Below are 27,025 nucleotides of genomic sequence, written 5' to 3'. Positions count from 1 at the left end.
GGGAGGAGACCGGTTAAAGAAGGATTTTTAAACCTTGAGACATAGATTGTGTATGTGTGCCATTCAGAGGGTGAATGGGCAAGACAAAATATTTAAGTGCCTTTGAACGGGGTATGGTAGTAGGTGCCAGGCGCACTGGTATGTGTCAAGAACTGCAACGGTGCTGTATTTTTCACACTCAACAGTTTCCTGTGTGTATCAAGAATGGTCCACCACCCAAAGAGAGAGAGAGAGGAACAGAAAAAAGGAGGAAGAAGGGAGAGATACTGGTACAACCACTGATTCATATTGGAAAGAAGGCAAGAATGAGGAAGAGATGCTTTGATTCAAAGAATAGGCCTAGTCGTTAAATGTTAGAGAGAGTGGTACTGTGGGAAAGCTCCTGACTTACTCAAAGAAAGAGGATGTTGAGAGAGGGATAGATAGAGTCCTGGTGTTCGGGGAATGCCTTCAAATCGCTGGCTAGAAATAAGTGTGCCTGAATGTCCCGAGGAGGAGCATCAATCACTTTCTGTAAGACGCCATTTATCCTCACTCCAGACTCTTTATCAAATCGGTCTCATGTCAAGCAATTACCCTAACATTTTACTGGGATGTAATCTCCTTTGACTTTCTTAACTGTACACTTAATTTACTCATTTGATCACTGCCACTCAGTTAGCTAAACAGGCTAAGTACATTCTGCAAATATGATAAGGAAAGCTAATGATGCTTAGAGAGCTCGCTGCGAGTGTGTGTTGTGCTGTCACATTTTGTCTGTCGATGAATTTAAATGGCGGTGGGAGGAAGAATGACTCAGTAAACAGTGCAGAACAACATTAAATAACCAGGAATGAGTCATGGCTAAATGGAACGTGGGTAGGTTAGTTGGTGGAAAGTACTGCCATCTTTGAATTGCAACCAGTTTGACTATAGAGTAGTACTGTCAACCCGGACCTTGGCTTTTCTGGGTCTGTGGGTTCAAATCCCAGGTTGGCCATAGCAGGGATGGACCTTGTTGTACAGTATTTTACTTCTCATTAAATATTTTTGTGTGGAGCAGACAAGACTGTAGTGTAACTGTAAGGCTGGTTGTGGTTTAGACTTGTGACTGAGCTGATCCCTTGAGTCACGCTTTAGCAGATAAGGAAAGAGGCCCATTTGGAATAAGTCTTTAGCTTGGCTAGGAAATCCAGTCAGTGTTCCTCCTGTCAGCAAGCTGGATCTGCTACTACTTCAATGCTACTTCAACGCTGGAGCAACATCAAATTCAACTCTTCCATCTGAATAGGTCAGACATGAGAACATGCAGTATGTACAGTCGTGGCCAAAAGTTTTGAGAATGACACAAATATTAATTTTCACAAAGTCTGCTGCCTCAGTGTCTTTAGATATTTTTGTCAGATGTTACTATGGAATACTGAAGTATAATTACAAGCATTTCATGTGTCAAAGGCGTTTATTGACAATTACATGAAGTTGATGCAAAGAGTCAATATTTGCAGTGTTGACCCTTCTTTTTCAAGACCTCTGCAATCCACCCTGGCATGCTGTCAATTAACTTCTGGGCCACATCCTGACTGATGGCAGCCCATTCTTGCATAATCAATGCTTGGAGTTTGTCAGAATTTGTGGGTTTTTGATTGTCCACCCGCCTCTTGAGGATTGACCACAAGTTCTCAATGGGATTAAGGTCTGGGGAGTTTCCTGGCCATGGATCCAAAATATCGATGTTTTGTTCCCCGAGCCACTTAGTTATCACTGCTCCATCATGCTGGAAAAGGCATTGCTCGTCACCAAACTGTTCCTGGATGGTTGAGAGAAGTTGCTCTCGGAGGATGTGATGGTACCATTCTTTATTCATGGCTGTGTTCTTAGGCAAAATTGTGACTGAGCCCACTCCCTTGGCTGAGAAGCAACCACACACATGAATGGTCTCAGGATGCTTTACTGTTGGCATGACACAGGACTGATGGTAGCGCTCACCTTGTCTTCTCCGGACAAGCTTTTTTTCCGGATGCCCCAAACAATCGGAAAGGGGATTCATGAGAGAAAATGACTTTACCCCTGTCCTCAGCAGTCCAATCCCTGTACTTTTTGCAGAATATCAGTCTGTCCCTGATGTTTTCCTGGAGAGAAGTGGTTCTTCTTCCTTCTTCTCTCAAGATGGGCTTCTTTGCTGCCTTTCTTGATACCAGGCCATCCTCCAAAAGTCTTCGCTTCACTGTGCGTGCAGATGCACTCACACCTGCCTGCTGCCATTCCTGAGCAAGCTCTGTACTGGTGGTGCCCCGATCCCGCAGCTGAATCAACTTTAGGAGACGGTCCTGGCGCTTGCTGGACATTCTTGTGTGCCCTGACGCCTTCTTCACAACAATTGAACCGCTCTCCTTGAAGTTCTTGATGATCTGATAAATGGTTGATTTAGGTGCAATCTTACTGGCAGCAATATCCTTGCCTGTGAAGCCCTTTTTGTGCAAAGCAATGATGACGGCACGTGTTTCCTTGCAAGGAAACCATGGTTGACAGAGGAAGAACAGGGATTCCAAACACCACCCTCCTTTTTAAGCTTCCAGTCTGTTATTCAAACTCAATATGACAGAGTGATCTCCAGTCTTGTCCTCGTCAACACTCCCACCTGTGTTAACGAGAGAATCACTGACATGATGTCAGCTGGTCCTTTTTGTGGCAGGGCTGAAATGCAGTGGAAATGTTTTTTGGGGATTAGGTTCATTTGCATGGCAAAGAGGGACTTTGCAATTAATTGCAATTCATCTGATCACTCTTCATAACATTCTGGAGTATATGCAAATTGCCATCATACAAACTGAGGCAGCAGACTTTGTGAAAATGTATATTTGTGTTATTCTCAACTTTTGGCCACGACTGTACACTAGGTAGGAATGTGAGTCAGAGGCTTGTTGTTTGAGGGCACTAAATATCTTTCATTGTCAGCCCTACACCTCCGTGTTTACAAAGGTCTAGAGACAGTTGAAGGGTTTGGGGGTGGGACTCTGTAGAAGGGCTGTGTTTGTTTATCTGTCTCAGGGAGGGAGACTTGGATTTGTTTGAATGGGACTCCAATGAGCCTCACTGTCCTCCTAGAGCTGTGCCTTTTCACACCTCCACAATGAGAGTAAGTAGCCCACTGATTTGCTGACTTTTATTTGCTGTACTGTTGATGATCAAATTGAATTTTCATTGGTTGATTGATTTAATAATTGATAGTTGTTGTTTTTTACTCTTGAACATGGTGAACTTTAAACAACAAAATAAACAATAATATAAATGCAACATGCAACAATTTCAAAGATTTAGCTGAGTTACAGTTCATATAAGAAAATCAGGGGTGGGCCTGGGAGGGCATAGCCAATCAGAATGAGTTTTTCCCCACAAAAGGGCTTTATTACTGACAGAACCCCCCCCCCCCCCCCCCATCTGACAATCCCGCAGGAGAAGAAGCCGGATGTGGAGGTCGTAAGCAGGCATGCTTGTATGTGGTCTGCGGATGTGAGGCCAGTTGGACACACTGCCAAATTCTCAAAAACAATGTTGGAGGTGGCTTATGGTAATTCTCTGTCAACAGCTCTGGTGGACATTCCTGCTGTCAGCATGCCAAATACACACTCCCTTGAGACATCTGTGGCATTGTGTTTTGTGACAAAACTGCATATTTTAGAGTGGCCTTTTATTGTCCCCAGCACAAGTCGCACCTGTGTAATGATCATACTGTTTAATCTGCTTCATGATATGCCACACCTGTCAGATGGATGGATTATCTTGACAAAGGATAAAAATGCTCACTAACAGAGATGTAAATTAATTTGTGCACAACATTTGAGTGGAATAAGCTTTTTGTGCCTATGGAACATTTCTGGGATCTTTTATTTCAGCTCATGGAACGTGGGACAAGCACTTTACACGTTTGGTTTACATTTTTTGTTCAGTGTAGTATTAGGCTTACATAGTGTTGTGTGGATGCTGCCATGCTGGTTGTGGAACTCGAGCAAACTCTTGGAATTCTCTGTGTTATATAATCGGTATCAAAGCTTGGAATTCTCTGTGTTATATAATCGGTATCAAAGCATGAGACTAGCGGGTGCTAAACCATTAACAGCCATGTGTTTAATAGGTAGTGGATGTGAAGTAATATGCTATGTTGTGATTGGAACCAGTCAGTAACTTAGACCTACACGGAGCGGAAGCTGCAGGATCAGAGTGAGACGTGTGGGCCAACTTGGAGATCCAATGCGTCGCCCTCTTCTCGCCTTCTCGGGTTCTGACTGTGCCACCAGGTTTTGGTATCGTGTGCTTTTAAGGTGCTCGGAAAACTCTAGTCCCACCTTGCCTCTGCTGTGCCTCTACCCTGGGGGAGCCAGCTAATGACATCTACAGAGACTGTTTAAGGCTCATAAGCTGAGGGATTTGACCTTTTAAAAATCGCTCTGCCATTTCCTGGTTGTTAAAACTCTAATAGTTTGCCTAATTTCAGTTTATATGACAAAATAAGATAGTATAATGTAGAGAATCATTGTACCATCTTACCCGCTGTGAAATATATTTCCCATAACCAAAAATGTTGTTTCAGCTGTTTGAAGCAGGTGTACAAAACCGAAAGTAAAATAAGCATAATTTAACATTTATTTATCTAGGCAAGTTAGTTAAGAACAAACTCTTATTTACAATGACGGCCTACCCCGGCCAATCCCGGACGAAGCTGTGCAAATTGTGCGCAGCCCTATGGGACTCCCAATCATGGCCAGTTGTGATCCAGCCTGGAATCGAACCAGGGTCTGTAGTGACGCCTCTAGCACTGAGATGCAGTGCCGTAGACCGCTGCACCACTTGGGAGCCCCCCCAAAAAACGTACGAACGGGAAGTGTAGAAATAGCGCACATTGAACAGATCTACTGCTTCTTAGACTTGCTTTCAAGTAGAAGAATATATCTATAACTCACATTTCTTTGTGGATTTGGTCAGGTCGTCCAAAAAGTTACATATTCACACTTAAGTCTGTGGTGGCCTGTGACTTGAACATAAAAACACCTTAGGCACTGGGAGCTCTGCTTGCAAAACAAAAGAGGGTACTTTGTGCTCAAACAAGAGGAGTAGAGGTGCTCAAACGGTGCGTCAGAAGGCGAGGTGCTCCACTCTTGAAGGTCTTTAGACACCAGCTCTGCTTGCAAAAAGAGAGAGAGAAAAAAACGTACTAGCAATTTGTTGGAGTTAGCAAAGTCCTGGCAACCAGTCACTGAACATAAGATCAGAAAATCACATAATGCGAAGGTTGTGTCTACGCTAATTTGACGCTGTCATGCTGATTCATGTACAGAGAAACACATGGGCATTACAGCAACAGAAATCAGTCTAGGCTCTTTGAACCTAGACAGACAGTAAACCCACTATGTTCAGACAGTCTGTTGGGACACAGCGATTTATGTTGACTCTCGGTTAACTTTCTAACAGCATCAAAAAGTAAACATGCCCACAGAGAGGTGTTGGGAATAGAGAGAACATATAGTATGTTATCCAGATATTCTTTGCAGACCTCTGTTCAAATAGTATTTTCTTCCAAATATTTAAGCAGCACTGTCTGGCACAATGGAACCGATGGGATGGTCCCAAAAGTACAAACCTGCCCGTATGGCACTCAGGCCGGGTCGATCAAATGCTCAAAGTATTTGGAAAAAATAATATATATTTTTTTTAACCCAAGTCTGGTTCTCTATAGCCCAGGGCCATGCACTGCCAGCCAGGTCCAGTTACATGGTATGAGAGAGAAGCTGCTGGGTTTGTGCCATTCAAACTTTAAAGCCCCAAGAATGCCTGCTGTCGGTATGCTCTGTTTCTTAGTAGACTACATTCTTAACAAACCAAAAATGCAGGGAACAAGAGAACATTTTCTCTGTTTTTCTCCGCGATCGGTGTAGTCAGGCCTGCATTTTCTACACCTAATTCACTAATCAGTGAATCCAGAAAGGGAAGGTATTGTGCCATTTTCAGATGAAAGCCAGTAAGATGTGGGTGTTGTGCATTGCAAATGGAGGCTCCACTGCTGTTGTGCTTTCCCCTCATTATCTCTAGTGAACATATTGTAGCCCAGGGCTTGTTCTTCTAACCCTCTGTTGAGTGAAGCTGGCTGGCTCAGATTACAGGTTAAGGTAATGTAGGGTTTGGTGTGTAGAATCAGAGGACCCCACTTACCTAAATCACAGGGAATCACAGTCTGAGTGTGCATCAAAAAGGTCTAGAGCCTGGCTCCCCCTACCACCTGAAAGCATTAGTCATAAATGTTTCTACATGCTACATGTTTCTTTTTTATCCTTTATTTAACTAGGCAAGTCAGTTAACAAATTCTTATTTACAATGACAGCCTAGGAACAGTGGGTTAACTGCCTTGTTCAGGGGCAGAACAAGAGATTTTTACCTTGTCAGCTCTGGGATTCGATCTAGCAATCTTTCGGTTACTGGCCCAACACTCTAACCACTAGGCTACCTGCCACCCCAAGTATCCCTAGTTAGGTGTTACGTAGCTGGTTTTAGACCTTGGTATCACATCTGACTGAGTAATGTGGTGCTGGTGCTATTTCCATGTGATCAAAACATCTCCTTCATCTGAAATACAAAACATAACTCGCCCGGGGAAAAAAATGTTTTCTAATATTCTTTGTCTGTGTTTATCTGTCTGAGCACTGTATTCTACTGACTGCCTAATAACCTTTTCACACTACTTAGTCGAGCCGAGCTGTACTGCGCTGGCCCGATTACCGGAACCGTGCTGGAAAATCCAAATCCAAGTCAGCACAGTACAGTTGGTTCGACACAATAGAATAAAATGGGTACTCGTGTCTCTGTAAGACCAGAGTCGCTACGTCTGCAGCAAAGGGTTTACAGCAGGGGCCAGTTGAATTTTAGACTTAAAGGTCACCTCAGAGGTCACCTGGTGATGAGCAGCAATGGACTGCTGCAGAGGTGGACCAGCACACCTCTTAGAATGACACCTGTTTCTACAATTACTGTGTTTGTGAGACCCCTGAGTAGGACCTCTAGACACTGGCAATGCACTGCCAGCTGTGATACATCTTGTTGTTTCAGGGGTGTACAGGCAGCCTATATGTCTGCTCATTGGGATCAAGACACGGTCGTCAGTATAGTACCTACAGTTAACCTAACTTCCTGTGACCCAGTTATAGGCAATGACACACTAACTATGAACACACCAACATCCACAAACATGTTGGTTAAGGGAGTTTTTTTGTTTTGTTTGGTAGGAGTGTGATCTGTGCTGCGTATAAGACAGGCTTGGTCTGGCCTAGCCATTGCTGGAGCTAGATCTGTCCCTGATAAGACCTGGTTCCTCCACACAGGAAAGATGCCATCACTGGGGGGGGGAGGTGGGTTCTGGGGAGGGTCCTGTTTATCTCCACCCACCTCCAAATTGCTCATTTCCAGATTGGCATCAGTGGCAGCCACACACAGGAAATGAAATTTGGGGCGAGGGCGAGGAGGACATATTTGCAGCTGAGGCTGGATGTAATCAGTTCTTCTATGTTTCTGTCTGTCCACAGGAGAGGCAGAGGCTGGAGACCATCCTGAACCTGTGTGCCGAGTACAACAAGGGCGACGGGCCCGTGGGGGGTGAGGCAGAGGGGAGGATGGGCTTCCCTGGGGGTCTGGGACCGGGGGAGGGGGCAGCCAGGAGACCCTCTATGGACAGCTTGGCAGGGTCCAGCTCGCTGCGTCGTAGCATGGCCCAGAGACAGCAGAGGGAGAGCGACGAGGAGAACCTCAAGGAGGAGTGCAGCAGTACGGAGAGCACCCATCAGGAGGTGAGGACGCCACTTTCTCCACAGGCCCTCCACAATGGAGACAAATACCAGGTCAGACGTAGGGCCGTCTATTATCACTTTCATAATTTCTAGTATTTACTATGAGAACTACAGGCATGACATACTAGTACTTACTATGAGAACTACAGGCATGACATACTAGTACTTACTATGAGAACTACAGGCATGACATACTAGTACTTACTATGAGAACTACAGGCATAACATACTAGTACTTATTATGAGAACTACAGGCATGCCGTTGAAATGACAACAGCATGCAAGCGCTTACTGCATGCATTTAATGTGGAAAATTGCTAGACATAGCCCGACCTTGAATTTTGACATGATTGATGGTCAAAAGGACACAGGATGAAGATTACAGCATTTGTTTGCCAAGCGACAGTGTTTAACAAGGAGGCATGTGATGTAAATAGTCCCTCCCCAATGTGTGTCTGTGTGTGTCTGTGTCTGTCTGTGTGTGTCTGTGTGTGCGTGCAACCGTCTGAAACACTTAACTACTACAAATGGGCCATGCTCTTCACACTTATATGTGACAATGTGCCTGCCTCTTCTGTCTCTGTCCCCCTTCAGCATGAAGAGCAGTCTGTTACTGGCGGCGTCGGACGGGCAGAGCTGGGTTACCTGGAGGACGAGCGGGTCAGAGTGCTGGCCCGAGTCGACGAGCTCAAATCACGAATCACAGAGCTGGAGCAACAGCTACAGGAGTCCAAGCAGGAGGTAAGAAAGTCCATCAGTTCAATTTCCAGATAGTAGGCAATTTCTAATACTAGAAAGATATGTGGGGAAGATGAAGGAAACTATATACTGTTTGTGTGTTTGTTTTGTGTGTCTGTGAGTGTGTGTGCATTCACATACATTTAGTAACACAAACGAGCAGAAAGTGATTGAATGAGCCCTGGGTGGTGCCGAGTCACATGCACCGCTAGGTCTGCTGTCTGTCAGGGAGCTCTGTGATTGGAGCAGGGGGCTCAGGGTGTGTCCCGTTCCCAGGCGGAGATGGAGCGGGCCCTGCTGCAGGGGGAGAGGCAGGCGGAACTGGACCAGATAGAGGCAGAGACGGAGATCATCAGACAGCTGCAACACAAGCGCAACGAGCTGGAGAACGTCATCCAGAGGGAGAAAGACAAGGTCGGACCCTGGGGGAAAACACACACACACAGTATAATCTCCTGTACACAGTAAGCAGTCTTACCACCTGCAGATTAGTTTTAGCTTCATTTATAAACCTGTCATTCCAACGTTACTGTGTTGTATTTTAATGGAGAAAGCCAACAGAAAAAGTAATTTTGTTAGTGAACTGTTTGTGTTGTCTTAGCACTCTGAGAGAGTCCTTATTGGAAAGACGGTGGGTATGCAGACAGGGAGGTGAGATTTCTGAGATCTCAACATTGTGTTGTTTAAACACCACAGACACAACCCAGCCCTCCTTTCCCTCCACTGGACTGTCTGTTATAGTTCCTGTTCAAGTGGATGTAACGTTACAGAACGTTCACATAGAAATGTATCCTGTAGAACAGGTATACAATTTTCTGACGGATAGAAAAAGGATTCATGGCAGTTCTATTCGTGATGTTTCTATCTGCAGCGTTCCGAACGTTTTACATCACTGACTATACATCTTGTAAGCCTCAAAGGGACTGAACAGCCTTTTCTGGTCTCTTGACATTCCTTAAAGGCATTGCCAAATCCTGGATGGCTTCCCAAGACCGTATCTAGTTGGTTTTGCCATCCCAAGGTAAATTCACCCAGCCATAGCAGTCGCTCTTCAACCCCCCCCCCCCCCCCCCCCCCCAGCGAGGAATACTCCATCCTTCCATCTGTTATATGCATTGATGTTTTACCTTAGAAGAGCTTTGGACGATGGCTCTTAGACTTAAGTATGGGTGTTTTTTTTCTTTATTTTGGTTCTACATTTTCCTTGGTGGTTTCTCTCTCTCTCTCTCTCCTCAGGGCTTTTTCTTCTTCTGCAGCTCGGCTCCACTAACCATCCTCCATTAACCTCTAATCCTCTTACTGCTTCACTCAGAAATTTCCTATCCTCCTTTCCTCCACTGTCAGCCTGAAATCCATGTATGTTATTAGCACTTGTCTTAAACTTGTCCCAAATGGCTCCCTATTCCCTAAATAGTGTACTACTTTTGAACAGGGCTCATAGGGCTATAAAGGGAATAGGGTGCCATTTGGGACGTAGGTGTGAATCGATCCTTTAGGTTTCTACATCGCTGAAGCTTTGGGGACCGGATGCTAGTGGGTATGAGTGGCTGTCTACTAAAAGTATATCTGTGGGAGTCCTTTTAGGACTATTGTGTAGGCTACACTGCCCACGACATACAGTAGTTCATAACATTGCAGAGGCCCTCTATCTGAAGGCTTTACACAACTGTATGTTGTTTTCACTTAGTCATGTCACTCCACTAATGTAGGCTTAATGTAGACACACTTAAACTGAGAATCTGAAAGGGGTCATTTTCTTGTATTTCCTTAAAGCTTTTTTAAAAATATATTATATTCGGAGAGTCTCTCTCTCTCTCTCTCTCTCTCTCTCTCTCTCTCTCTCTCTCTCTCTCTCTCTCTCTCTCTCTCTCTCACTTCCTGTGTTCAAGTTAGATCCCTGAGACCCTGTCGGTCTGTCTCAGCTAAAACTACAAGTCAAAACAAAAGCTTAAACTAGAAAAACTGCCTGTATTGTATTGTCCCCTTCTCTACTTTTATTGCCATTGGTCACAGACAGAGGTGGAGCCAGAGCAGGGTGACAGTTAGGCAGATTGGAGAAAGGAGTGCCACTCAAACCCCTAAGCACCGCCCACACCCCTCTCCCACCATGTGACTTTAGATAATGCAGTAATGCTAAAAAGGTTGTTGGTCTGCAGAACGTTTCCCTCTCTCTTGTGCATGCTCTACTCTACTGGTTATATAGTGTTGGCTCTCTAGAGGTAGTTTACCAGGCGCTTTCACTACAGTCAGACCCAGGCTCTAACTCTCTCTCTCCTTATTCCACACATCCTCTCCTCTTCTTCAAAACATATTGGAGGAAAATATCCAAGGTTTTTCCCCTTTGACCTTCCATTGCGATTCGAAGGAGACAAGGAGAGCCTATTGCGAAAGAGCTCCATACTGTACAAGTGAAAGCTTCTATTCCCTCCAGGGGTTTTGATATCACAGCCTGGGTGCCAGTAGGGCAGTAGTGCAGAGCACTAGTTACCCATGCTTACACTGCCTGTACTCACATGCTGCAATAACAACAAAGATCTGTTGTTATTGATCGTTCCGTAAGCTTTTAACCAGATTCCCAGAGGGTACCAAACCCTGCTACCCTTCAGTTAACAGATGTTGACCTTCTGTAATTCATGCTTTAGCAGTGGGCCTTACTATGATCAACTGTTTTGTCTAATTTGGTATGAGCGAAACCCACAAAGTGCCTGGAAAATAACGGATTGGTATTTTCTGCTGTTTTATAATACAACACTTTTTAAAACATTTCAAACACAATAGTCGCCAACCATGATAACTAAAGCGACACACTAATTAGTAACGATATGCTGCTCATGGTTCATTTTGGGAAACCCGAAGAAGCATGAATGTGACTTCTGATCATTCTGGCATGTCTACGCATCCTGTTCAAAACTAACTGGACTGACCTCAAGTATTAATACCAAAGTCACATGAAAATCTGGATAGGCCAATAATAATAATAATTATTATTATTATTATTAAACATTTTAAGTCACATGAAAATCTGGATAGGCCAATCATCATTATTATTATTATTATTATTATTTTTATTTTTTAAATTCAAGTCAGATGAAAAAGAGATGCACCACCCAAAGTAGAGCACTGTGACGTGAAAGTACAACCACAGCTGAGCCAAAACAGAAACTATTTCATGTTTGATCAAATAGCAAAATCTCCTGTTCCATCGCAGACCAGTGTTATCATGAGCATCAAACCCTGCAGCTTGGAAATGTCTGGGAACAAGAAGTCTGTTCAGACCTGTTTGAGGCCTGGGTCGTGTTCATTAGGCATCGAAAGGGGGGAAAAAATGACTTCAACAAGGAGAATGTACCTGGACTTGTCCAATAAGAAACGCACATTTTTGCTTTCCATTGCAATTTTTTAAAAACGTTTTCAGTGTTGTGCCCTGCAGTCCAGCAGTTTTAAAGTTAGTCACTGGGGATTGAATTCACAGTATTAATAACTCCACAGATGCCCCATGTCCCTCGTTCTCTGGCTTATCCACTGTTGTGACCTCTAACATCGGAAGCTTTTTGCATGGCGTGGATTTGAGCAAGTGTTTTTTTATTTTTATTTTTTTTTGCTTTCTCTCTCTGTTGTTGTCCCCTTTCCTCTCCTCCCTCCCACCCGGATGGTGTGTTCTCTTTCTAGGAGAGGGCAAATGTTGACGCAGAGCGCCGAGCCCTGGCGAGCCTTCAGGAGGGCTACAGTGAGCTGAAGAACCAGCTTCATAACTGTCCCGAGTCACTGAGGGAGCAGTTACACGAACAGCTCAAAAGGGTCAGTCGTCAATCCACCACCAAGACCACCACCCCCAACCACCCCTGAGACCCAGAGACAGGCAGTGTCCCCCCAGCCCTTGTACCCCTCCACACACCCACCCATTCCCTCCACCCTCATCTCTGAGCTACGCCAATCCAACATTTTGAAGGGAAATTCCAGCAGAGCAACATCACAATTAGCGTATACTTACCTCCAGATTATTGAAGTACTCAGTAAGAGAATGACATTTTCAGGAAAAGCTGAAGTGGTGTACTGACGGATTTACAAGTGTACTGTCTACTGATCTCCTGGATAAAGTGCATAGAAGGCTGCACTTGACGGCCAAAGAAACGGAATTGGAATTCAAATTCTATGATGATAACTGAAAAATGTTCGTAACATCCAAGAAGATGGCATACAGATTTAGGGTAGGTTTCCTGGACACAGATTAATCCTAGACCTGGACTAGAAAGTATGTTCAATGAAGATTCTACATTGACTAGACTAGGCTTAATCTGTGTCCGGGAAACCTGCCTTTAATGTTTATGCCAGATGCCAGTCGATGATTGCTGCATAGTAGGCAAAACACTATCTTGGTATCATAAGACCTGGTGCATACCTCTTCAGATAGTGTTACTGGGACCTTTACCCGGGACCTGTTGCACTCTGCACGTATGAAAATCCTGTCTTGTGCCCCTCGCCTACATGCTAATGCCATAAGCTGCTGGAATTTCCCCTCTCCTCTCTCCGCCACAACGATGTGCTATGCCTCTGAGCGAACAGAAAGAGTGTCAAAATGGCTCCTGATGACTTTGGGGCGAGGTGCTGCATTGTGGTGATTTCTGGGTCGTATGTGCGTTGCACGCGTTTCACACAGGAGTGTGTGTGCTGTCTGTCTGGTTGATACAGTTTCTGCATCTGGAAGCATCCCTCTCTTCTTGATTTGTGTTGGCTTATAACCCCTTAATAACTGCTTACTAATCTATTAATGTAGACACTTTCCACTCCCTGTCCTACTCTCTTTTCATATCTTTCCTCTGAATGGAAATGGGTTTGTTTTGTGTCTGATTAATGTTTTATATCGTCTGCTCTCTGAAAAGTCAGTCCATAGAAAATGTATCAGCCAATTACATTTTGCACGTTAGCTCTATTCACTTTGCTGTCCTATCCACGTCGAGTAGCATGACATTGGCTGGCTGACTGACTTGACATGAGAACAATTGCTATACAATTTCCCTTTGTTACAGGACAGAAAGCAGATATAATACATTTTGTATACTTCTAAATTTGCAAATGTCGCCTTGTACGTCTCATTGGGTCATGTTCATTAGGCACTGAATGGAGGAAAATGGACTGAAACAGAGGTGTCCACCTGGACAAAAATAAACAAAACATTTTCCGTTGCGTACACTGATGAACACGACCCTGATTTGTTGTAGACATTCTTAAGAAGTGCGACAGAGGCCCTTGAGTGGCCTGCTCTCCAAACACAGAGGACCTGAAGATGTCAGTGTTGACATGGGCCTTCACTCGTCAACGTCAGTAACGCTCCGATGAACTGACAGCAAGGGCAGGCCCTCGTCTTTCCCCCTGCAAAGTATAAGTCCTCACATCTCTGTGTGGGTTTCTTCGGTTTATGGTAAAGGATCAAGGCATTCAGTTGGGTTCTCACATGCAAATCAGCTATAAAATCCAGTATAGAAGATGGTACTTAAATATTACTACAGTAAAAGCACAGTATTACCTTTTGTAACATATAGATAGTGCAGCAGAGAAAACTGCTTGTCACCATTCAATCAACCTACTGGGCTATAAAATCTTCCAACCAATTAGATTCGCATGAGGCAGTTTCCTCCAGATGTGCATGTAATATTGATTGCTGTGTTGTTGCTGCTGTATACCACAGCATTTTCATAATGTTATGGTGCTTCTCCATTGGTGGCTAGTTAAGAACCTAGGATACAATGAAGAGAGTCTAATGGCAAAATTAACCCAAATAACATAATATTCAAATCTATCAAAGCATGATCAACGTAGTCATAGTGATAAACAGAACTCCACCAATCGTTAGATAGAACCTCCATGCAGCTTACTCTGCGTCTAAAAGGACTCCACTCTTTTGAAGCACATTCATTCCATGGCCTACCGCCCCTGGTTGTGCTGGCTTGGCTTGGGCCTTGACCGCTGTGGCTGAGGAGCATGGTCATTGGAGAGAGTCAAGGGGGTGGAGGGGGCTGGCCTGACCCTGTGGTGACCTTGTGGTGTGTGGTGGGGCTGTCTGTCTCTTGGGGTTGGTAGTTGTTGGTACTTTAGAACCCTTTTCACACTATCGTGCCAACCCACACCAGAATCTGCTGGCTCGGGTATTTTCTAAACACATTGTGCTTTCTATGATGAATGCGTGAACAGGCAGGCCAAATATAGATCGGCTCGGCTTGGCTCAGCAGTGTGAAAACTGTATATTATAGGAGGCTGAGGCCTGGTGTGGTTGTGACCCATTGTGATGGGCTCTGTGTGGGGTTCGACAGGAGGGCGAGACCCTGGAGTCAGAGACAAAGCAGTTTGAGGACCTGGAGTTCCAGCAGCTGGAGAGGGAAAGCAGCCTGGAGGAGGAGAGGGAGACCATCAGCCAGCAGCTGATGCAGGAGAGGGCTGAGTACCACACCAGCGTGGCCAAGAGGAAGGTAATGGACTGGACCACAATGGCTGCTCCTATCTACTCTGGCAACACTTCATCAAATCTGGAGCTGTGAATATGAATGTCTGTCAGAGAAACTAGCTCATTTCTGATGATGGCCAAATGCCTTTACAGGTTGAGTTTAAATAGTATGATCATTCACTTCAAGAATGGTGTTGGTGGGGATACCTGGCAAAGACATGATACATGATCACTGTTGTGTTTTGAGTGTAGTGTACACTACCATTCAAAAGTTTGGGGTCACTTAGAAATATCCTTGTTTTCCATGAAAACATACATGAAATGAGTTGCAAAATGAATAGGAAATATAGTCAAGACGTTGACAAGGTTATAAATAATGACTTTTTTAATTGAAATAATAATTGTGTCCTTCAAACTTTGCTTTCGTCAAAGAATCCTCCATTTGCAGCAATTACAGCCTTGCAGATCTTTGGCATTCTAGTTGTCAATTAGTTGAGGTTATCTGAAGAGATTTCACCCCATGCTTCCTGAAGCACCTCCCACAAGTTGGATTGGCTTGATGGGCACTTCTTACGTACCATACGGTCAAGCTGCTCCCACAACAGCTCAATAGGGTTGAGATCTGGTGACTGTGCTGGCCACTCCATTATAGACAGAATACCAGCTGACTGCTTCTTATTGCATAGTTTGGAGCTGTGCTTTGGGTCATTGTCCTGTTGTAGGAGAAAATTGGCTCCAATTAAGCTCCATCCACAGGGTATGGCATGGCGTTGCAAAATGGAGTGATAGCCTTCCTTCTTCAAGATCCCTTTTCCCTGTACAAATCTCCCACTTTATCGGCACCAACGCACCCCCAGACCATCACATTGCTTCCACCATGCTTGACAGATGGCGTCAAGCTACTCCTCCAGCATCTTTTCTTTTTTTTCTGATCTCACGAATGTTCTTCTTTGTGATCCGAACACCTCAAACTTAGATTCGTCTGTCCATAACACTTTGTTCCTATCTTCCTCTGTCCAGTGTCTGCGTTCTTTTGCCCATCTTAATCTTTTCTTTTTATTGGCCGGTCTGAGATTTGGCTTTTTCTTTGCAACTCTGCCTAGAAGGCCAGCATCCCGGAGTCAGCTCTTCACTGTTGATGTTGAAACTGATGTTTTGCTGGTACTATTTAATGAAGCTGCCAGTTGAGGACATGTGAGGCGTCTGTTTCTCAAACTAGACAATCTAATGTACTTGTCCTCTTGCTCAGTTGTGCACCAGGGCCTCCCACTCCTCTTTCTATTCTGGTTAGAACCAGTTTGAGCTGTTTTGTGAAGGGAGTAGTACACAGCGTTGTACGAGATCTTCAGTTTCTTGGCAATTTCTCGCATGGAATAGCCTTCATTTCTCAAAACAAGAATAGACTGACGAGTTTCAGAAGAAAGTTCTTTGTTTCTGGACATTTTGAGCCTGTAATCGAACCCACAAATGCTGATGCTCCAGATACTCAACTAGTCTAAAGAAGGCCAGTTGTATTGCTTCTTTAATTAGAACAACAGTTTTCAGCTGTGCTAACATAATTGCAAAAGGGTTTTCTAATGATCAATTAGCCTTTTGAAATTATAAACTTGGATTAGCTAACACAACATGCCATTGGAACACAGGAGTGATGGTTGCTGATAATGGGCCTCTGTACACCTATGTAGATATTCCATAAAAAAATTGCCGTTTCCAGCTGCAATAGACATTTACAACATTAACAATGTCTACACTGTATGTCTGATCAATTTTATGTTATTTTTCTTTCAAAAACAAGGACATTTCTAAGTGACCCCAAACTTTTGAATGGTAGTGTATATTTTCTCAATTTAAAGTCATCTTGTTGAGTACCCCTTTAATTCATCAATAACTCTTTAAACATGTTGTCTTCCAGGACAAGGTGGCAGCTCTGGAAGGCCAGGCCAGTCAGCTGGGACAGCAGGCGTCTCAGGAGTGTGACAGGCTGGCTAAGGACAGGAACCTTACCCTGCAGATGCTCCATAAGGTAACATTACAATACAGTATATCTGGCCCAGCAGCCACTACAATCTACACATTGTTGGTTATTACTCTGTTTTTTGTAATTGAACCGGTGATTCCCATGGAACCCCTTTGAAATTGACTATAATTAGAATCAAATCATTATCACCCTCTGGTCTTGCTTGACAATGTGAGAATCACACACCAAGTCATTACCAAATGAAGTGCAATGTGCCATGCCAGCCGCCTCAGATTAAGTCTATTAATTAAGAGCTTGTTGGCGTTTTTCCCATTTGTCGACATTTCACTTTCAATCTCGGCATATGTGCTGCCTTGTCCCCAGCTTTTCTGCAAGTGGCACATTTTCTAATTTGGTAAAGAAACTATGGCAATCCATAATCAGGACAGAGTCCGATACATATGTGTTCTGGTGTCTCTGTGTTCTAGGAGAAAGAGAGACTATCGGCCCTGGAGAAGAGATACCTCAGCCTTACTGGAGGAAGGACTTTCCCTAAGAGTTCCAGCACCATGAAAGAGGTGAGGGGGGTTTATCTTACGGTCTTTCAGGGGTCACACCGACAAGAACAGTTATCTACCATGACGCAGATGTATGAACGGACCACCGCTCTGATCACTTGTCTAAAGCCACACTCCTTAATTTGTGTATACCGGCAAAGACTAACAAAGACCACCACTAAAGATGTTAACAATGGAGAAAATTCCCTCCATTACATTTTCATATGCAAATAGTAGACTTAGGATACCAGATTTCTATGATACATCTGTTGTTCTCTATTAATTATTTCAAGTTACACAATTACAGACTGTGGCTTTAAGGGGAATTTGATGGTTTTCATAGTTGAGGTGGTAGAATGTTTAACTGGTGAGTAGAACTTCAGGTTGATCTCGCTCTGTTTTACATGCGGTGTAGGTCTAGTGTGTGCTTGTTCTACCACCGGTGTGCCAAAGTAACCATTTATTTACTGTGTTTAACACGATGTGGTGTTGGCTTGTGAAGTATGGCCTTATTTACATTGCGTTCGGTTAGATGCAGCTGATCACATCGGTAAGACTGGTTTGATCTGATAATTCAGATCCGACTGACATATGTTTTGGAAACATCTGCAATTTGATGATGGATTGTACATATCTCAACTCAGGCCAGCGACATACTGAATCCGTGGGCTGTGTCGTTTAGTCTGAAAACATGAACCGATTAGTCTGGTGCTAAACTCTCGTCCAATTGTAACATATCCTATCAACCTGCATTGTTATGCATTTAGACCACGTTCATTACATGAGATGCCTATCAGTTTCATTGTTGAATTGGATATAATGGACTTTTTTAGACCACTGTAAACTAGGCCTATTAAACTGAATATAACCCATACAAGGGCACTCAATGTGCAGTAACACCTATGTTTGACCCTTTTGTGATTGACAGTTATTATCCCAATACTGTATTGACACGTGTGTAGTTTAGAGGGACATAAACAGTAACTGTACACTACAGCAACTGGAGCTGAAACCAGTGTCCCTGACTTCCTGTTGAAACAGGAAATGCTCCATATCAGCGAGATTGACCTGTTAGAGGACTCCCACTCCCAGCATCCTCTCTGCCGACCCGCTGCTTTCTATTTAAGCTCCTCCTCTCATTTATACCCAGGGGTCAGCCCGACAGAGGTAACCAGACTAACTGTCAATGTAACTGTTCCTGCATGACACCCGAGCTCACTCACTGTAACCCCCCCTATGCACAGTATGTCTTTGTCCAACACTTAAAGGCCCACTCTGTGATATTTACAGCTTTATAGGAAACCAAGGTGCGAGGTTGCCATTTTGTGGTTGTTTTTTAATTAAGGAGTGGGCCTTTAAGAGGTCTGTGTGAGTTATTTCTTGTTACCCCCAATGACTCCCAGCAAATTGCACCACGCCCCACATATGTAGCTTAAAAACACATTTGGTCATCCTGTGAGGCCCTTGAAGTACAGTACTGATTTGAATGTCGTCATTGTTTGTCTTTATGAAATACTTGGTCTGTTGGATTAACTGTGGCCATTTTAATTGATGTGTCTCTTCAACTTTTAGAATGGGCAAAAGCATAAACAACTCATGTTACAACTGGGGTGTAAGGATGCTATGTTTGTGTGACGGTTCAGCCAGAGGCTCACATGCATGGTGCTTTGTCTCTCATTGAAGTGTACTATTCTGTTTGGTATGTGTAGTACACTTCTCTCAATTAGCGTTTTGCTATCCTTTGAAGATGGCGAGAGCTTGTTGACGTCACTGTTATTATATTATTTCGCAGCATGTTTTCAGTTCTCCAGCCCGATGTGAGGCTTGGGAAATTACAGGTTAGAGAGATGCTGTGCTCATTATTTATTCCGTTCATATAGTTGTTCATGTTTTTCTCACAAACGTATGTGTTTTATGTTTTAAAAACACAAGATAAAGCAGCAGCTTGTCTTAGGTGGTTGTAAAGTACGTGTATTATATGCCTGTGTGTGCACATGCACCTTTTTGAAATGGGTGCACATCCGTGTGTGTATGAGTATGCATATTATGAAAAGGACGTGTCATGGAGTGAGCTCATGGCCTCTTGTCCTGTTTGGTTTGCGTTGCGTTGGCTCTCAGGAGTACATGAAGCTCTCGGATGTCTATAGGATGTATGGGAGAGATTGCCATGACACCCAACTCACCACCTCTGCTCAGCATGGCCTCTCGCTCATCCTAGACACAGCTGTCCCCTGCGAGGTACCATTGCTCTCTCTTTCCATCACTCTCTCCATCACTTTCTCTCTCTCTCTCTCTCTCTCTCTCTCTCTCTCTCTCTCTCTCTCTCTGTCTCACTGTATTCTCTCCTTATCACTCCTTATTTTCTTTTCATTCTTTCCCTCTAGCTGTCCTCTTGTAGGTAGCTTACTGTACTTACATACTGGTGTATTGGCTTTCTGCTAGATGGCCCTGTCCTTGTTATAATCAGCTCAACTAACCGGTGCATTACTGATTGGAGAATTTTGAGGATAATGGTAACAGACCTGGATGAAATACTGTACATATGTCATATACATTCAAATACTTGCCAGTATATTTTAGGTGAGCTTGATTTAGCTTGGAGCTTGCACTTTTGGAACTATTCCATTGGTTCCATTGTACCAGGCAAACTGAATCAAGCACAGCTCAAGTATTTGACATACTGTATGTATTTGACCCAGGTCTGGATGGTACAATGGGTTGATATTATTGAAAGACTATCCATATGAGAGTCAGGTTTACTGACATGTATTTCACATGCTGTCCTTGTAGCTTCTGTTTTCCTCCCTGTTGACGTGTGTCCTTCTCTGCCTGTGTTTCTCTATCTTTCCCTATTTGCCCTTTGACATCCTGTCTGCCTGTTTATATGTGGCTCCCTGAATGAAAGGAGTATTTGACTGTGGGCCAGTTAACTCAGATCTTTGGGATGCCGAAGGTCGAGTCCTCCCCTACCTCTCCTCTCCGGCCCCTCCAGTCAGGAGCGGGAGACCCTGCCTTCTCCTGCCTCTCCGTTCCTCATGGTTCCTCCCCCTCTCTCTCTGTTGAGGTGTGTGTCTGGTCTCTCTCTCTATTCCTTCTCACCCATCTCTCCTCCATCTCTCGTTTCTGTGAAGATGCCCGAATGACCCCTCTACCCCAGTGGACAAAGCTTGTTGAAATGACATCAAACCACCAGTTTACAACCATGTTTGTAATTGGTTGTAAACTGGTTATATTGACGTCATTCATTTCAACAGGTTTTTTCCGTTGAGAGACCTATATGTCAGCATTTGCTGATGTTTCAAGAAGATGAACATTAATACACAAAAAACATAACATTTAGAAAACTACCAGATCCTCTTATTTGTTCATTAATGCTTTTTCTTATTTCTTTTCCTCCTCCACTCCCTTGCTCTGTCCATCCTGTCTTTTGCCTCTCTGCTGCCTCTTACTGTGGACTCTTAACTGCGGCCCTCCAGTACCAGCCTGAGCGTAGTAGGCCTCAAATCCCCACTCTCGATTTAGAGCAGTGGTACCAGGAGGTGATGGCTGCTGGAGAGAGCAGCCATCTCTGCCCCCCTCTCCCAGCTAAATCTCTCTCCCTTCGCAGGCCTATGCAGGTAATTCTCAGAGGTGCTGCCTTCTCCTCCTCTTTTCTATTCCTCCCCATGTTTTACTCTTCCATTGTTTCTGTTCTGTCTTCATGTTCTCACTTCTGATGAAAATGCCTTTTCAAGTGCTTTGTTGATTGAGCTAATTGTTCATCGATGGTCTGCCTGGGCTTGCTGCCACTCATACATTTAGTTTTCCCTTTTTCTTTAGTTAGATTTTTATAAGCATCTTCCACATGCTTTATGGTAATATTCACTTACTTTTTGAAATCTTCCTCTGATTTGTCATCCAAATGGTCCCAGCTATAACATGTAGTGTCGTTTTGTTAGATAAAATCGTTATTTATATCCCAAAAGGTCTGTTTAGTTGGCGGCATCGATTTTGAGTAATACACTCGTTCAACTTGGAAAATCTACTCCTAATCTTTGTTTCAAACAAGTCAAAATATGTTTCTATTTACTCCTCAGATACCCTAAAATGTAATCAAACTATAATATTTCTTACGGAAAGAAGTATGTTCAATAAGAAACCAATTTTAGCAGGTGCGTAATGTCTTCATGCGCGCGCAAACACGAATTTCCAAGACTGTCCTTCTGCTAAAACTGATATTTCTTATTTGTTTTTGAAGTTACAAGCCTGAAACCTTGAACATAGACTGCTGACACCCTGTGGAAGACATAGGAATTGCATCCAGGGAGCTCATTCTCAATATGACCTTTCTCTTGCATATCTAAGAGGATGGTCTCTCTCTCTCAAAAAACATTCTGGTTGGTTTTTCTTTGGATTTTCTCCTACCATATCGATTGTGTTATATTCTCCTACATTATTTTAACATTTCTACAAACTTCAGTGTTTTCTTTCCAATGGTACCAATTATATGCATTTCCTGGCTTCAGGGCCTGAGATACAGACAGTTTACTTTGGGCACGTCATTCTGACAGGAAGTGGAGAAAAAAGGGGCCTAGCCCTAAAGATGTCATTACATTTGCACCTGAATATGAAATCTTCAAAAATTATTGTTTATAATGTGCATTGTATTCTATTTACTGCTAGGTTATACTACAGTACATACAATCATAGCCAAAGGGTTGGGGTCAATTCCAAGTACTTGAAATATTAATTGACCCCAACCTGGGTATAGCTTAGACTGCAATACATTTCTGAAGATTTACAGGCACAATGAAAAGCCATAAGACCTCATACTGTATGGCCAAGTGAGGCCGTGGGACAAACCACCTGACGGTTGTGGTTACAACAGGGTGTGTGTCTTCACAATGGCATCTGCAAGTAAAGCACTTTGACACTGATTCTGTCATTACACCTATGGGAGGAATCAAAGGATCACCAATACAAGGGATGTTGTTGGTGCTGCCATAATAAACACTGTCTCTGTCTGTCTGATATCTCAGTAGTAGCAGTAGTGATTTAAAGTATACTCACCAAAAGTAGGCTGCTTTAACATTTCAAAGATATCAATCAATGTCAATATCTTGGTTGAATTGAAATGCCTTTGAAACGCTAAAAAAGCATTTTTTTTGTATTTGTACCCTACTCTACTTCTCATAGCATCTCCCACCAGACTAGTTTTGAGTAAGCATTTAGTTTATATTCCTCATTCCATTTAATGTAATACATGTTTTACTATGTGCGGGGTAACCTCGAACAATTAGTGTACTGTGTTTGATAGCTGATCCTGCTCCATCTTCACTCTTCCCAGGTGTTCCGCTCCAAGCTGGACAGTGATGCTGGACAAATGGTACATCAACCCAAAGCAGGCTCCGGATCCCATCTGCAGTGCGGAGCTGCCACACTGGGACGCAACACAACCTCCAAGGTAAACCTCGTCACCTCCGCTCCATCTCTATTGGTTGGCTAGTAGGCTCCTCAGCGGATCATGTAGTAATCAGCTATTATTATCATTTGAGGTTTATGTAAGGTTAATTTGAATAGCACACATTTGCAGCTAAAAGCCGAATTGCAGCCTACACAAGCCTACAACCAAATTAAAATACTAAATAGAAGGTACTGGTGTAGGAGGGAGGTCACGTTTGTGGCTGGATTTTGTAGCTCGTGTAGATCTCTTCTGAGGCAGCCATTTGCTGTAATCCTGCAATCTAGCTAGCTTCATCATAATAGTTTGTGGTAAGTTTCTATGAGGAAGACTAAAGTACATAAGGCTCTTTATACACAATCAATTTGAATGTAGTGTATGCATCCTGCTCAGGTCACCTGGTGATTGATTTGACATATCTTATGGTTACATACTGGTAAACAACGGCAGGTTGTTATGTGTTGTGTGTTACATGATACTATCAAATGTAATCTGATATTATTATATGACATTGCTCACAAGACCGAGAGCTTAAATGCATAGCATATGATGGTTTATATACTTTCCCATTCACTGGATATCTTATTGGCTCTTGGCCTTGCCTGCCAGTCAATGACGACCACATTGGAAATAAATATTTTTGTGTAAACCTTGATGGCTTGTCATTTGTGTACTTACAGCAACATATCAATGATGCAATGGATGTGATGCAATGGATGTGTTTTTCATTGATTGTTAATTTAATTAATAAATCAATCAGTGTCCTTCTTTTGTGTCCTTCTAGAGCCCGCTGATGGTTCCCAGCAGTACCGGCAGTTTGCCACGGAACTTGGCTGCCACCATGCAGGACATAGAGACCAAGAGAGCGCTAGCCTTACAGCAGAAAGGTAACCGCCTTTTGGGGGTTTACACCAGGCCACTCTGTCCCATGTTCTGGTCTGATCTGAGAGTTTCAACAGTAAACATCAACATGGAATAAATATAGTTATGTGTTTAAGATGGTCCTCTCCAAGATTTGGCTGTCATTTTCAAGATTTCCTGTCAGGCTTCAGAGAAACCACACCCCGTCCCCGTCCCTGTCTCCATCACCCCACTTCCCCCTCACCCAGTGTCTGCTTCCACGGTTACGACCCCTCCCTCGCTTACCTCCTCTAGCTCGGATTTAACCACCATGTTGTCCTCCTGTCTGTCACCCTGTCCTTCCGTCCCTCCATCCAACCATCCCTCTCTCCATTACTGTCCTCCACTCTCCATGTCACAGAGTCTTCCTTGCCTTCCACGTCTGAGTCTCCCTGCTCCACCATGGACAATCCCACAGACCGACAGATAGACCGACAGATAGACAGACAGACCTCTGATCCTGGGAGTGGGTTTGGTCTCATGTTAATTTCCTAAAAGTCTGACGTTCGTCTCATATAAACTCTCCATCCTTCTTCTTCTCCATGTTCTTGTCTGTCTCCATCTTCCTGCTGAGAATCAGCAATGCATGCGTTTGGTAGAAGCAGTGCTTTTCATCTGTCGGGCCACCTTTGTTCCTCTTTAACTTTGCGGCTGTTTTTAAAAGAGGTATCTGTCAGTTATGATGGATAGCGAGCATGGGTTTGAACTTGAAGGTGACTTCCTTGGGTTACTGGATCATTTTGTATTAGTATTTCTGCTGCTAATGTACTTAGGAGGCTTTGGTGATGAGGAAACGTGTTGCCGGTTGAATTGTGCTTGGGCTTTTGATAATACCGAGCACATACTATACATGTTGTATGTTTGATGTATGTGTGGGGCCTGGTTTCATCTGTCGCTGACCTGTGGTATCTACATTACATGGACTCACAGGCAATCTTTAGGTATTCTCTCTTCATAGCTGGGTGACACTGATCATCAGGACCTTTTTCTTGGCAAGTGGATATGAGTGTGTTTGAGTTGGTTAGTGGGTGAGTATGTGTGTCTGCATGCTGAGGGCGTTGCCATGCATCCTGGAACTGTCATTACGGGACATAATGGGGTATCCCTGGACGTGATGAAACCACCCCCCAGATCAGCTGTGACCTCCTACTTCCTCTCCCTCCACCCCCAGGCCACCAGGTGATCGAGGAGCAGCGGCGTCGATTGGCTGAGCTGAAGCAGCGGGCTGCAGTGGAGGCCCAGTGCCAGTGGGATGCGCTCCACGGCTCTCAGACCCACCTCAACACCCAGTATGCCCCTTCCCATGTCCACGGCCCTCCCATGGTGCACCACTCCATCCTGCACCACCAGCCGCCGCCGGCGGGCGAGCAGCCGTACGACACACTGAGTCTGGAGAGCTCTGACAGCATGGACACCAGCGTCTCCACCGGCAACAACTCGGCCTGCTCCCCTGACAACATGTCCAGGTCAGAGAAACGTGCACAAACACACACACACACACACACGCATATTCTCGAACACACACACACACACTTCACCGACATGTCCAGGTTAGAGCGAGGAACACTCAGCCTTACATGATACACAAAGTACACACAAATACTGACTCATTTATGCCAAGGAATCTCCGATTAGTAACCACATGGGTCAAGCTGTGTCTTGTATCAACTTATTATTCATTATTGTCTGTCTAATAGTGACTAAAGAAGCCTATGCGTCTGCTCAGCTGTTTTCAGTATTCTGGTGGATATTTAATGTACACTACTGAGCCGAACCAAACCAGGTTGTCTGTCCTGAACTGGTCTGCTGGAACCAAACCAGGTTGTCTGTCCTGAACTGGTCTGCTGGAACCAAACCAGGTTGTCTGTCCTGAACTGGTCTGCTGGAACCAAACCAGGTTGTCTGTCCTGAACTGGTCTGCTGGAACAATGCTGAAAAGGACGATGTGTAAAGTATCCGAGCCAGCACAGTTTGGTTTCAGTCGGCACGATAGTGTGAAAAATGTATATTTCTCTAAATCCAGTTCAAACATTCTACAACTTAGAATTCAAATGTGAACAGGTCGTCTTGGTGACAGAGAAAGGCACTCCCAGTCCGTACAGAATTCGTCAAGTTTGTTGTCGTGCATGAATTATCACCGGCCATAATGAGGCCTACACAAATGTCAACAGGGAAACACTCTTCCATAAACACGAGTGACTGCTGAAATATAGTCAAATGACTAGTTAAATATAGTCTTAAGACTAGTGAAAGACACTCTGCACAGATAAAGAGGGGTTTCCCTGAGCCAGTTGATATGAAAGGTAGGGGGTGTGTGTGTGGTCACACAGATTAGGCAGATGTGACCATCCCCTTTTGGATCTGGTGAAAGCACAGCTGTTTCTCCACTTTAAACGGGTAATCAAATATTGCATGTATTTATCAGGCCCAAGCACTCATTAGGGTTGTGTTCAGTAGGCAGGAAATTGAGAAGAAAAAAACTGTCCGAAGAGGGAAGGTTACTATCTGGACATGTCCAATGAGAAACAGTCATTTGTCTTCTGTTGCAAAACATTTTAGAATGTTGACCTTCACATGCCTTAATGAACACAGCCTTGCACTCACTGTCCGCTAGGCACCACCTGGCCGTACGGGACATTTCCAGTGTATACGAGCATTGGACCTCTAAACAGTTATAGACATGTCATGACCCATTTTATAACTGGAAATGTATAACTGTGATAGTTAATAACTGTTTGTGGTAGTTAGTGTCCACATAGTAAGTTACTGTTTTTATGACCAGTGATGACAGGTGTTTTTAGGATTTACTTACTTACTTAATCCTTTTCGTTCCTATGTAAGAAGCTTGCCGATCTATATCCATTTTGGGCGTGGTTTTCCATGACGGGCCACAGTTTTAGGACTTAAAAGTATTAATACTCTGTTACCCATAAATATATTGAATGATGGATGTCATTGGTAGTTGAGATGTAACTCTGACTGTCTGGTTTGCAGTGCCAGTGGGATGGATGCGCTGAAGATCGAGGAGATGGAGAAGATGCTGAAAGAAGCCCACCTAGAGAAGGCCAGGCTCATAGAATCCAGAGTAAGACACCACCTCACACACCATGTCTAGCTTCCTGTCAGATCCCATACTAATGTCTTAATTCAGTGTTTACAGACAGAAGAGGACTGGCCACCCCTCCG

General features: G+C 43.9%; 1 protein-coding gene across 16 annotated transcripts in view; it reads left to right on the top strand.

Moving 5' to 3' along the window:
* Positions 1-27,025, top strand: part of LOC106580939 (pleckstrin homology-like domain family B member 1) — a 107,645-nt gene that overhangs the window by 75,051 nt on the left and 5,569 nt on the right. For 6 of the 16 annotated variants that reach the window (XM_082966575.1, XM_082966580.1, XM_082966577.1 and 3 more), the window contains 16 exons: positions 7,548-7,859; positions 8,403-8,549; positions 8,823-8,960; positions 9,508-9,567; positions 12,216-12,344; positions 14,855-15,010; positions 16,898-17,008; positions 17,431-17,520; positions 19,618-19,737; positions 20,405-20,563; positions 20,976-21,116; positions 22,826-22,942; positions 23,724-23,826; positions 24,201-24,305; positions 25,011-25,305; positions 26,834-26,924. In XM_082966575.1, the coding sequence (XP_082822701.1) occupies positions 7,548-7,859; positions 8,403-8,549; positions 8,823-8,960; positions 9,508-9,567; positions 12,216-12,344; positions 14,855-15,010; positions 16,898-17,008; positions 17,431-17,520; positions 19,618-19,737; positions 20,405-20,563; positions 20,976-21,116; positions 22,826-22,942; positions 23,724-23,826; positions 24,201-24,305; positions 25,011-25,305; positions 26,834-26,924 (2,274 nt within the window). The remainder of the gene's footprint in view (positions 1-7,547; positions 7,860-8,402; positions 8,550-8,822; positions 8,961-9,507; positions 9,568-12,215; positions 12,345-14,854; positions 15,011-16,897; positions 17,009-17,430; positions 17,521-19,617; positions 19,738-20,404; positions 20,564-20,975; positions 21,117-22,825; positions 22,943-23,723; positions 23,827-24,200; positions 24,306-25,010; positions 25,306-26,833; positions 26,925-27,025) is intronic. The other 10 variants (XM_082966581.1, XM_082966586.1, XM_082966578.1 and 7 more) reach the window with 9 other exon arrangements.

The sequence above is a fragment of the Salmo salar genome, chromosome 20 (assembly GCF_965601325.2).
Source record: "Salmo salar chromosome 20, fSalSal1, whole genome shotgun sequence".
NCBI lineage: Eukaryota > Metazoa > Chordata > Actinopteri > Salmoniformes > Salmonidae > Salmo > Salmo salar.
Note: the sequence above shows the minus strand (reverse complement) of the source record. Positions and strands in the feature narration are given on the sequence as shown.